The 13057-nt window shown below is 38.4% G+C and overlaps 2 protein-coding genes across 2 annotated transcripts; both read right to left on the bottom strand.

Annotated features, from left to right (window-relative positions):
* Positions 1–243: 243 nt before the first annotated feature.
* Positions 244–2808, bottom strand: LOC118045215 (uncharacterized). Its single transcript, XM_035053794.2, has 3 exons — positions 2792–2808; positions 1329–1875; positions 244–999 (listed from the first exon to the last, which is right to left on the bottom strand). The coding sequence occupies exons 1-3, from the start codon at positions 2806–2808 to the stop codon at positions 316–318; spliced, it is 1248 nt and encodes a 415-aa protein (XP_034909685.1). The 3' UTR covers positions 244–315.
* Positions 2809–6643: 3835 nt separating this feature from the next.
* Positions 6644–12147, bottom strand: LOC118045219 (uncharacterized). Its single transcript, XM_035053803.2, has 5 exons — positions 12042–12147; positions 9241–9803; positions 8935–9090; positions 8665–8712; positions 6644–7344 (listed from the first exon to the last, which is right to left on the bottom strand). The coding sequence occupies exons 2-5, from the start codon at positions 9779–9781 to the stop codon at positions 7241–7243; spliced, it is 849 nt and encodes a 282-aa protein (XP_034909694.1). The 5' UTR covers positions 9782–9803; positions 12042–12147; the 3' UTR covers positions 6644–7240.
* Positions 12148–13057: the final 910 nt, after the last annotated feature.

Raw genomic sequence — 13057 nt, 5'->3', positions numbered from 1 at the left:
GAATGTGACACGTAAGATAATAGGGACAGCATGATTTCTTAATTCACGAGAACTCTCAAAACAAAAACTAAAGTGGTAGTTGCCGAGAATTTCCATAACACTCTTAAATATATAAAGATGGTGATTAAGATAATCAATGATGGAATTTCTCATTGCAATGATTCGGCCCTGTCATAAGAGAAAATGACAGAGGCACTGACTGACTCACATAAAGAAGGGTTTGTTACAAAGAAAACAAAGTAAATACTTAACTGAAGACGATGGCAGGTCTCCAGACACATATTGAAGCAAACAGGTACTTTTTCAAAATGCCAATCATCTTCTTCTGGCCTTCCCTTGCCTGAAACAGTAGCGGAAAGGGAGGTGACACCAAGGTAGAGACTTCACGACTTCCTTATAGAAGTCCTTCATAGTAGTCATAAAGGCGACATATAAAGGGAACTGCATTACTGCAAATACTGACACGGGAAGGAAAGCAGCAATGGACATCAGACCTGTGGTCCATTGCTTCTTCAAGCGAATGACTAAAAGAAGAGTGCAAGAAAAAGCAAGCATGGTTGTCATCACTGAGAAGAAGAGTAAAGTAAAGCCACATATCAGTTTCCGAGGAATATTGTGATGGAATTTCTCGCATTCAAAAGGAGTGGTGAGGATGGAAAGGAACATCACAACTGAGGTCAAGGAGCTCGCTAAGGCGGTAACATCCAAGACAGTGAAAGCTAAGAAGAAACGGTTGTGAAGGAAAATGGGAAAGCCACGATCGTTAGAACCTCCAGGTATAGTGTAAGCGGCAGCAAAGACAACGGTGGCCAAAAGAACGGCTACTGCTGAGCATGACTGAGAGGTTTTCTCGATCCAATCTTGCGCCAACTTGAGTTGACCTTTATGCTCCTCTTGGAAGAGCTCGAATGCAGTCATGAGTTTGTAATTCTTGTCATTCGGGAGCACCCACTGTACCCGCTGCTCGGACAGAGAAGGTGGAACCACCTTCTGCACTCGCTGCACGGACAGAGAACATGGAAACAAATTCATCAGTGTCGGTAAAGTCATTTATTAATTATAGGTAAATGGGTTTCCCTTTCATTGGCCCATATTCTCTTTTTTCTGCTTCTATTAAAGCAACAGATTGTGCATTAAAGTACAAATCTTACTTTACTTATTTCAAGGCATAAAGAGCTGCTTTTCACTGATTTTCAAGTAAAATGAAATATAGGCAAATTGAAAACTCTTTAATTAACGAACAGATATTACTTAAAGCTTGGAATAAAGAACTGCATTTCATAAAAATATTGCATGGGTTACGATTGTACTAAGAGTAGCTAGCTCACCTTAAACCATTTTATTTCTTCTTGTAGCTGGAGAGCAGGGCCGGGCTTGGCTCCTCCGCTGTAGTGCTTCACGTGTGCAACTTGGTGCAACAATGTGAAGCCATTATTATCTACGCTCGAACTCAGCCTGGTCACTAGTATGTTCTTTTTCTTTACAAGACGGAAAATCTCCCGCCGTCGATTCATCACGGCCACATGCAATATGTTCTGCCCCTCATCATTAACAAGCTCAATACCCTGAGGAAATTTATCAAGTATCTCTTCAGCAATCTCCACTATTCCATTACTAGTTGCTATAAACAACGGGTTTGGAGGTGAATGAGGCCTCTTTGTTTCTACCTCTCCTCCTCCCCCTCTTCCTGTGTCCACTCCTTCTCGTGCCCCCTCTTGTCCTTCGCCTCCTTCTCCTGGGATTCCTCTCCCTCCTTGTCTCTCACTTTGTCCTCCACTTCCTCCTTGACCAGGGGTCTCGATATTAACTTTGGTAGGCTTCACTTTGATAGATTGCCACCATTTACGTGTTGGTGGGAGGAACCACTGGTGGTGGCTTTGAAACACTCAGAGGGGATAAAACACACTGTTTTATTACACAAAACCGAAGCTTACAAATCAACACAAAAGCTTAACAATTACACGCCCTCTCTCTCTCTTTCTCTTTCTAGTGTTCCTCTCAATTCTCTCCACACGAAATAACATAACTGAGCACTCTATTTATACACAAAAACAGAATACGAAAATTCAAACTTTCTTCAAGTGTGAAGGCGGCTGGCGGCTGTGGCAGCTGGTGGCTGGCGGCTGCGGCTGGTGGCTGGTCGGTTGCGGCTGGTCGGTGGGTGGTTGCCTTCCTTGACTGGAACCTTCTGGATTGAGTTTAATTATTCAACAAATCTCCCCTTTAAACTCAATCGAGGGATGTCATGCCAAGCATGAACTTTAATCGGATGAATGTTTCTCCCTTCAATGGCTTTGTGAAGATGTCAGCAACTTGATCATTTGTGTTGCAAGATATCAGTTGGACTTCTTCATTCTTCACATGTTCCCGGATAAAGTGATGACGTGTATCAATGTGTTTGCTCCTCTCATGATACACTGGATTCTTTGCCAATGCAATTGCTGATCGATTGTCAATGTAAATCTCCGTAGGATTTTCTTGAGGAAATCCCAAAAACTTCAGCATATTCCTTAACCATATTGAATGGCATACGGCTGAGTTGGCAGCAACATACTCAGCTTCACAGCTTGATAATGTTACAATCGATTGCTTCTTGGATGACCATGTGAAAGATGTGTCTCCCATGAAAAAGACAAACCCTGTTGTGCTTTTCCTTTCATCCAGATCTCTACCCCAATCACTATCCGAGTAGCCTACAAGATTAAAGTCTTTACTTGAGGTATAAAACATACCTTCATTCATTGTGCCTTTGATGTAGCGAAGAATTCTCTTGGCTGCATTCAAATGAGACTGGTCTGGTGTCTCCATGTATCTGCTGACGAGTCCGACTCCGTAGAGTATATCCGGTCTGGTACATGTCAAGTACCTTAAGCTTCCTACTAAGCTTTTGAAGTAAGTTGGATCAACATTTCCAACCTTACTCTTCCTCAATTCCACTCCATTCTCAACTGGAGTTGATACCGGATTGCAGCTTTCCATCTTGAACCTTTCAAGAATATCTTTGGCGTAACCGCTTTGGGATACAAAAATCCCTTCTTCCTTCTGCGTTACTTCTAAGCCAAGAAAATGTGACATTAGACCAATGTCAGTCATTTCAAACTCCTGTACCATGCTTCGTTTGAAGTCTTCAAACATGGTAGGGTTGTTGCCAGTGAATATCAAGTCATCAACATATAGGCACGCAAATAAGATGCTGCCATCTGCTCCTTTCTTCACATATATGGCGTGTTCATATGGACATTTCTCAAATCCATTATCTTGAAAATACCTGTCAATTCTGGTATTCCAAGCACGCGGAGCTTGCTTCAAACCATAGAGAGCCTTCTTCAACTTGTATACTTTGCCTTCATTTTCAGCATCAATGTATCCAAGTGGTTGTTCAACATAGATCTCTTCTTCTAGGAAGCCATTCAAAAATGCTGACTTCACATCGAGTTGATAGATCTTCCATCTATGTTGTGCAGCTAGTGAGATCATCAGTCTGATTGTTTCTAGCCGGGCTACTGGAGCAAATACTTCTCCATAGTCAATGCCTTCTCTCTGTTTGTAGCCTTTAGCCACTAATCTGGCTTTGTATCTTTGCACTTCTCCTTTGGCATTCTTCTTTGTCTTGTAGACCCATTTGACACCTATTGCTTTCTTGTTTTCTGGTAGATAAGTCAGCTTCCAGGTATCATTCTTCTCAATGGCATGTATTTCTTCATCCATTGCTTCTATCCACTTCTCGTCTGTGATAGCTTCATCGAAGCTTAGTGGGTCACTATCTGCAAAGAAACAAAACAGAGTTGTATCTTCCATAACCTGAGTGGTATCGTACAACTCTTCAAGATTCCGCATCCTTCTTGGTCTTTCTGATGAGGATGCTGGTGGTGTTGATGATGATGCTCCTGGTGTGTTCCTCCTGTTGAATACAGGGAAACTATGTACCGGACTTTGTGGTTCAGCTGCTGGCACAATTGGTTCTTCGACAAGTACTGTTGGTACTTCTTCACCTTCAAGGATTAAATCAGTGATGATCCATTTGACTGCTTCTTGATCACCATTCCATGCCCAAGATTTATCTTCTTCAAAGATAACATCTCTACTCGTAATCACCTTCTTCGTGATGGGATTATACAGCCTGTATCCCATCCTTCTTTCACCATATCCGACAAAGATGCATTTCTCGCTCTTATCATCGAGCTTTTTCCTCCTTGCATCTGGGATCTTTGCATATGCCACACAACCAAAGACTCGTAGATGAGTAACACTTGGTTTGTGACCACTCCATGCTTCTTCTGGAGTAATACCTTGCAAACTTCTGGTTGGGCAGCGATTCAACAGATACACTGCACATGATACAGCTTCAGCCCAGTATTGCTTGGGCAACTTCTTTGCTTTGAGCAAACTTCTGGCCATGTCAAGAATCGTGCGATTCTTCCTTTCTGCTACACCGTTCAGCTGTGGTGTATAGGCTGGCGTTGTCTGATGTCTGATGCCTTGTTGTGTACAATAGGCTTCAAAGTCATTGGCTGTATATTCTCCTCCTTGATCAGATCTTACTGTTCTGATCGTATAACCAGTTTGCTTCTCCACAATTGCTTTAAAATCTTTAAAACAATTGAATACTTCTGACTTCCTCTTCAGAAAGTATATCCACGTTTTTCTACTAAAATCATCAGTAAAAGTGAGGAAGTACCTATTTTGTCCAGTCGACATAGGCGTTATCGGGCCACACACATCTGTGTGTACTAACTCCAGTGGCCTCTTTGCTCTCCAGTTGACTTCTTTAGCAAAACTGGATCTGTGATGTTTGCTGAGGACACAACTCTCACAGACTTCATCTGGATGATCAATGTGAGGCAAACCTTTGACCATCTTCTTGCTTGCTAGCATCTTCAAATTCGTGAAATTCAGATGTCCAAGCCTCAGGTGCCAAAGCCATTCTTCACTGTTGGTGATGGCACTCAAACACCTTGTTGCATCATACTGGATGTTCAAAGGAAACATCCTATTCTTGGACATTTTCACGTAGGCCATTAATCTCCAATTGTTGTCTCTAATTGCCAGATGACAATTCTCCGAGTAAAAAGTATAGCCTCTCTCCAAAAGTTGACCTAAGCTGATTAGGTTCTGCTTTATGGCTGGGACATAATAGACATCGGCGATGTAGCTGGAATCGCCATTCTTCATCTTGACTGGGATGTTGCCTTTACCTTTGAATGGAACCTTTGTGGTATCTCCAAAAGTAACTAGACCTTGCTTGGTCTCATCTAGATTACTAAATAACTCTCGGTAGCCGCACATGTGATTGCTGGCTCCAGTATCTAGATACCATATGTCCTCCTTTTTCTTATCAAGTCCTTGTTGGACAAGAAATGCAGTTTCTTCTCTGTCATCCTTCTCTACATAGTTGGCTTGCTCACGTATCTCCAACGGAGCTTTTCTTCTGCATTCAGTGCTATAGTGCCCAAATTGATTGCAACTATAACATTTGATATTCCTCTTGTCACGGTTATTGTAACCGCCTCCTCTTCCTCTGGGAGTGAATGCATGTTGGCCTCGGCCTCCTCTGGTGGTGTTTCTGCCACCTCTTCCTCTAAAGCTTGTATTCCAAGAACCTCTTCCTTGGAATCTCTGGAATCCTCCTCTGGATTGTTGACTTCCTCCTTGAGTGGTGTAGCCACTTGATGAAGTCTCCCCTTGCTCATATCTGTCCTTGAGAGACAGCTTTGCTTGTAAGGCATGCTCAATTGCCTTATCTCCGTTTCGCTTTACAATCTTCTGCTCATGAGCTTGCAAAGAACTCATAAGCTCATCAACCGTCAACTTGTCCACATCTTTGGACTCTTCAATTGCGACAACAACAAAATCGAATTTTGGATCTAGGGATCTCAAAATTTTTTCAGTAATTCGAGCATCGATGATGGCTTCTCCATTTCTCCTCATCTGGTTGACTATCACCATAATCCTTGTGTGATAATCAGAAATAGACTCCGAGGACTTCATTTGCAATAACTCAAATTCACCTCGCAAAGATTGAAGACGAATCTTCTTGATTCTGTCAGCACCTTTGTATTTCTGTTGGAGAGCCTCCCATATATCATGTGATGTTTCAGCGGAAGCTATGATCTCGAACGTATCTTCATCAAGACCTTGGTAGATGATGGTCTTGGCTTTGTTGTCCTTCTTTCTGTTGACTTTCAAGGCTTGCTTCTGAGCCTCTTGTAAAGCATCTTCTCTTTCTTTGGACTCTGGTTCATCATAACCAGTTTGTACAATATCCAAACACTCTTGTGACCCAAGAAATGCCTTCAATCTGATGCACCAACTATCATAGTTGTCTTTGGTCAGCTTTGGAATGAGTGTATGTGTACCTTCTGTAGTCATTTTGCTCTTTTAATGACTATATCGCCTTCTGGAAGCCGAATTTGGCCAAACGGACACTGTAGATCGATCCGGAATGGTCCAAATAGTAGGGAACCGGTCTGACTTTGTTGAAATCGGGTCCGAAAATGGGTGAACCGGTCAAAAAATCACTTCTGTACGGCGGGCGGTTCGCTGGGTTGAACCGGGAATATTCTGTGGAATATTCTGGGAATATTCGGGGGAATATTCTCTCTCTCGGCTCGGCTAGAACACGGCTCGGCTCCAATATGGCGCGCGTGTGGCTCAGTCGTCTTCAACCTCGGGGCGCGTGGGATGCGCGTGGGCGATCTGGCTGAATATTCAGGCGGCGCGTGCGGGCTACCCCGAACTCCGATTTGGCTGATTTTTGCGGCAGTGAGTTCGTCTGGATGAGCTCTACACTGTGGAATGATCAAAAATTGTTTTGGACAAATTTGAAAATTCGGATATACCCCAAAACACTTCTGTTTTCCGACGAACGGGGCTCTGATACCAATTGTTGGTGGGAGGAACCACTGGTGGTGGCTTTGAAACACTCAGAGGGGATAAAACACACTGTTTTATTACACAAAACCGAAGCTTACAAATCAACACAAAAGCTTGACAATTACACGCCCTCTCTCTCTCTTTCTCTTTCTAGTGTTCCTCTCAATTCTCTCCACACGAAATAACATAACTGAGCACTCTATTTATACACAAAAACAGAATACGAAAATTCAAACTTTCTTCAAGTGTGAAGGCGGCTGGCGGCTGTGGCAGCTGGTGGCTGGCGGCTGCGGCTGGTGGCTGGTCGGTTGCGGCTGGTCGGTGGGTGGTTGCCTTCCTTGACTGGAACCTTCTGGATTGAGTTTAATTATTCAACATTACGCTGGTTCTTTTTTATAAGCTCCTGGGCAAGTTTCAATGCAGATTCATGCTTGTGCTTGTCTTTCTGGATTCTTTCCACCACTGGCCATCCTATCATGTTTCTTCATATGTGAGATATACACTGAGAGAGCTAGCTATAATGAATTTTCTGCAAGATGAACAGAGGAGTATACCGGAAAATATACAAAAGTTCAACTTCGGTGAAAAGTGTACAAGTTTCTACCCCTATGTCACTTTTCCGGAGTTTCCCAAATAGAAGGCTGCGGAAAAATCATTCACACAGCAGCTGCTGACTGTTGCTTCCTATATATATGTATGTATGTATAACTTGTATCACAAAAGGATTTCTGTTCTGGCTTCTACTATTCTGTCAGATGATTTTATTCCTCAACATGCCTTTGCAAGTTGAGTATGGAGAAGGCACCACATTCAAATAAGATCGATGGAATGCAGAGCGCGTAGATGAATGAGGTCTGGTAAGCATGCATGCACATCAACAATTTCATCATCAAATGATATGAACTGATCCTAGAGCTCTGTACCAGTGACCATATCACGGAAAAAGGGAAAATCAATTTAGCTTGAAAAACTGGATTCATAGTGAGATACATGACCGTGAAATTATCACATCATAGAAGAGGAAGAGAAGAGGCTGAAATTCCTAGGTCTACAAAAAAGAGAATGGAGCCTTTTTAGCTGCATGCAACTCGGATCTTTACAAATATAACGATAACAAGATCCATTTTCTTTTAGTCTAACCGGATCAGAAAAATTTAATATTTTCTCTTTTGAAACTAGGAAACCCATTTAGACAAGGAAAACCTCCCAAGTCGCCGAGGTCAAAGAGTACTCCCTCCGTTCAAGTGACTCTCGGAAAGGAGAAAAAGGTTTGTGTTTTTTTTTTTTTATTAAAAAAAAGAAGATATTTTCTAATGTTCTATCCATACTGTGGTCATACTGTAGGCTAGCTTCTCTCCTATCTTTTCAACAATTTCCCAAGCACAAGCACTTGAAAGGATTAATGTCAACCTTTTCAAAAGCATGTTAGAAAGATTATAGGGTAGTTCTTATTTTAGTTATATTCGAGTGGACAGTACTAGCCCCATAGGGAAACGCTAAACCCAAGCTCAAGACTGGTCCAATCCATCAGGCCAGCTCGGGCGGTCTACCTCCCAATCTCTTAAGTACAAGGCCGATTATATTTCTTGCTTGGCAGCAGGAAATTTCGTCCCTCGACGAATTACTGTCGGCATTTACTGAGGATTTTGTTGCATGAGCAGTGTGGTTGTTGTTTATACTTGCTCGATTTCAAAACCACAAGAACCAGGGAGCATCATCAGTGGAAAATTATTATTATCAATTTAATAGTTAGGCTGTCTAAGATGGCAAAATAGTTTGAATCTTCAGTACCTTTTTTACTCCGGCTCTGGTCGCCATCACCCTTTGCGGCGGAAAGGCCTGCGAAAAACTCACAACTTAAGTCAAATCAAACCTTCTGGGATTTAAAGTAGTGTAAGCAATTTAACATGCTCCAAGAAAAGAAATTAAAACTCGAAAAGCAGTGTTTAATCAGCCGTTCAAACAGCTTGCCTTGAGAGCTGATGTTCAAGCTGGGGTTAGCTTATTAACGCTGATCATATAAATGAATAAATAGAAGAAAAAATGTTGCATCAAACATACAACGGTAGAACAAGTTCGTAATGGTAATTGGGCGCAGTGCATGTCCACTCTTGAAAGCACTAGGCATCCCAGCAAGGACATGAAGACAGGTCATTCCCTGATTGTCCTTCATTTCATAAAGTGATGGATCCAGTTCCAGCAACGTCAGAGCAGTGTCTGCATTAGAAAGTATAATGTCACTTTTCTTTCTTTTTTTCCTAATAAATTGTAGATTTAAGTTGTACCTAAAGTGTTTGGGGATGAATGTGTGTGCTAGATGTCTTAAGACTCTCGTTTGAGAGAGAATAAAAGGATTAAGAACAAAACCAAAGTGTTGTCCTTGGATGGCAGCATGAAGAATCGGCTTCGAATCTTCTCTCTCGCTGTGATCCTCTGATAGCTTTAGCCCTGGGATTTGGCCCATTTTCTGAGCTAAATAGTCCACTATTTTTTTCTTACCACATGCAGCAGCTCTATAAAATGGAGTCTCCCCAAGCGCGTTTTTAGTCTGAAGTTGCATTGAAGGATCATTTTTAGGCTGGAGTAAGTGCTCTACTGCTTCCATATTTCCAGCAAAAACTGCTTCATGAAGAACTGTATTTCCATACGCGTTCTTTTTTGTATAAGGATTCCCGAGCATTGGATTTTGATGGGCAATATGAAGTAGATCTTGAAGCGGCCAAACTTTTTTGCTATACACTGCCAGGTGCAACGGAGTATCTTCCGAAACCGTTACTGGAGACATCACGTACATATCACTGCTGCCACTGCAAGCACGTATCATCCTATCCCAGTCTTCTTCCAAGGCTGCTAGGTATACATCCTTCGCTACAGTTATATATGTCCCCATTTGGCCTTCTCTTTTCATTTTTTGTCTACCTTAAAGTTCTCTGCAATTGCATTCATTAATAATTAGGAGCGAACTCGTAATGCTACGTACGTTCTTGGTTCCAGCAAACTCTTCATTGAAAACATTAAGTAAACAAAAAACAAATAATTTAGAAGACTGGTAAGGGCGGAGGGCTAGGCGGATTAACATCTATAAATTGAGTACTAAGCAATTTACTCATGAGGATGTTTCAAAATTTATTGACAATCAATTAATCCATTCGTTAAGTACTCTGTAAGACTCCTCACCAAGTGCCAATATCTTACTCGACCTCTAATCTTAAAAAGAAAGATCGAGACCAAATTAATACAAGGAAATTCTTAAAAAGAACTTATCAATTCCTAAAAACACACCTAAAAATAGTAAGGAGAGAGAAAGTAGCTAGTTGACATGATCAAGAAAAATATTGATTTTAGTGTTAAATGGTTTCATTTCCATTCCATTGTAGTAAATACAAAAAATACAAAAATATTCAAAAATATTTATTTTCTTTTCACTTATTAAATACTTTAAAATTACATTTTTACCCTTGAAATTAAGAAAAATTAAGCCATGCATCTAGGGGTAATTTTTTCCTTTCACATAAGTTTTTATTTTTTTGTTAATTTCATAACCATAGAGGGCAATTTGGTTTTTTTTGCTTGATAAATTAATATTTAAATCTATAAGTTGTTAATGCATACAATATAGGTGCTTGCACCCTTTGATCGACGTGTGCAATACTCGATGACCAAACTTACCCTTCTATTATGTTGCTGAAGGCACTACCGTCACATCCTTTTTTTCTTGGTGCAATGCATGACGATGAAGATGGGATGGTTTGTTGCTGGTGGGTTTTTTTTTTTTTTTCAATTTCAATCCTTATTCTTTGGTTTTTTTTCTTTGCCCTTTTATAAAAAACAAAATTGTTTTCAATTTATTCCTTCAATTTGAATTTGTTATATATATTTTTTTTTCAATTCATTAAACTTATTTTTCTTTTCAATTTAACCCTCCAATCAACAAAAAAATTTGTCCTCTAATTTTTCTTAGTTCAATTTTCACCCTCATTCTTTTAATTATCATTTTTTTTTTACTTCATATCATTTTGTGTAATTGATTTTTTTTTTTTCTGATTTTATCCTTTAACATTTGATTTGTTAGGGATTAGGCTTTACGGTTTTCCATGTATGGTGTTTTCAGTCTAATAATCTAATTCACATATTTGAAAAGTTAATGTAAGTCAACATCTTTTTTTTTGCTATTTTTTTATTTCATTGTTCACCATTAGCTTTTTTTTAAGATTGGCTTTATGATTCTCTTTAATTTTCTTTTCGATGGAGTTATTCCAATCTTATGATCTGGATAACAAGTTTTGCAGGTTAATCCATGGTTTGTGGATTTTTTTATTTTGCTTATTTAGCTTTTTTTTTAATAAATATATTTTTTAAAATTATTTTGCATGTATTTAATCTTTGAAGATAATAATTCTTCTATGAATTTTTATATATTTTATATAGATGAACTTTTTTAAAAAATATATTTATTTGTAGATAATATTTCTAATATGTCTAGCCTTGCATACTTTTTTTTGTCTATTTTATCTTATTCAATCAATTCCAAAAGTGTGTTTATAATTTTCATTATCATTTGATTGAATAAAAAAATAATTTCAATAAATAAATTCAGTAAATACAACCAGGTATGTAAATGTTCTATGTTGTGAGATCAAATATTGATCTACATGCGTGTCTTGATTTTTTAAGTTTTGTTTTTAGTTATTATTAATGACTTTTTATTAACTTATTTACACAAATATTTCTCAATTTATTTAATTAGATGTTTGCATAAGATTTTCTATTTACACTTATAATTATATTTTATGTCTTCTTATTGTTATGAGATGATAATGTCAAAAATAAAATTTTTATAAATAAATATTATTTCAATATATTTCCAAGCAAAACACACTTTACAAAACAATATTCACTACCACTGTACAAATCGGGCTCTAACTCTCATCCGACACCACAATAGATCACGTAAGTCAAAACTGAAGCTGAATGAATAGGGGAAGGTCTAGATTTTACTATATGATTGATTAAATGGCACAAGAGAAAACAAGGAACACAGCTACAAATGAAAGGGAAAACGTTAACACAGAGCATAAAAACACACGGCTTTACTAGAGCAAATCTTCGCTCTGAGAATGCATTGACGAAGGGATTTAAACAAGTTAGGAGGAAGTATATATTCTCACCTAGCTCAGCCTATCCTTCACAATGTCGAATCGTCAGGTTCGCTTCTTTGCGCCTCTGGCTTTCCTCTCCTTATTAATCTTCTAGTCCCAGACTTTTGAATCCTGATAAATTCTGCGACGTTACAGCTTTAGAAAAGGATTGATCACTTTATAACCTGTCCCCTTCTGCTCACACCTCCCCCGGAAAAAAAAAAAGAAATGGCCTCCTGAAGCAAGACAAAAGATTAACAAATAAAAAAATAGTAGTAGTTGACTGGGATCGTGCAATCTTTTATTTAGCTTAGGTAATAGGTTTGGCTAACCTCGTGTATGTATCTTAGCAGCCAGTTTTAAAACATGTTGAGTTCTCCATAAAAAAGAAAAAAGAAAAAAAAAATCAATGATGCATCTGTAGATGGAAGATATAACTTATTTTATATTAATTAATGAAAAAAGTGAAAGCATCGTTACGGGAACAACGAAAGAACCTTTCATTAACTTATTACATGACATATACCTTTGATTTTAGATTATTTATTAATCAATATCTTGCATGTTTTTTAAACAATGCACATGTTCCAAGAAATGAAAAATAACAATGCCTTTTGACTACTTAGTTTCAGTCACCGCCGTTCCATATTTTTATTATGAAGTTGGAATTGGAATATTTACCTTTCATATTGAATGCCTCACGTGGTGATGAGTTTTCCAAGATCTGCTGGAAACTAGTATTTTTTAAGTGGTTTTTATAGAAAATAAATTTTTAAAAAGTAAATTAATTTTTGATATTTGATAGTATTATAAAAAATAGGTTAAAAAATATTTTTCAGTGTTTGGTTATATCATGTAAAATAAGCTGAAAAATAACTTATTAATATTTTGATTTTCTTTTAAATTTATTAAAAGAATAAAGATCAAATATGACAGATAAAAAAATTAAAATATAATAAAATTAAAAAAAAAATCTAAGGGCTGAAAATAAAAATAAAATTTATTATTTTATTATAAATAACTATTTTACAATTAAATAGAAAGTT

The sequence above is a fragment of the Populus alba genome, chromosome 15 (assembly GCF_005239225.2).
Source record: "Populus alba chromosome 15, ASM523922v2, whole genome shotgun sequence".
Lineage (NCBI taxonomy): Eukaryota > Viridiplantae > Streptophyta > Magnoliopsida > Malpighiales > Salicaceae > Populus > Populus alba.
The sequence above is the reverse complement of the archived record's forward strand: the minus strand, read 5'-3'. Positions and strand labels throughout refer to the sequence as shown.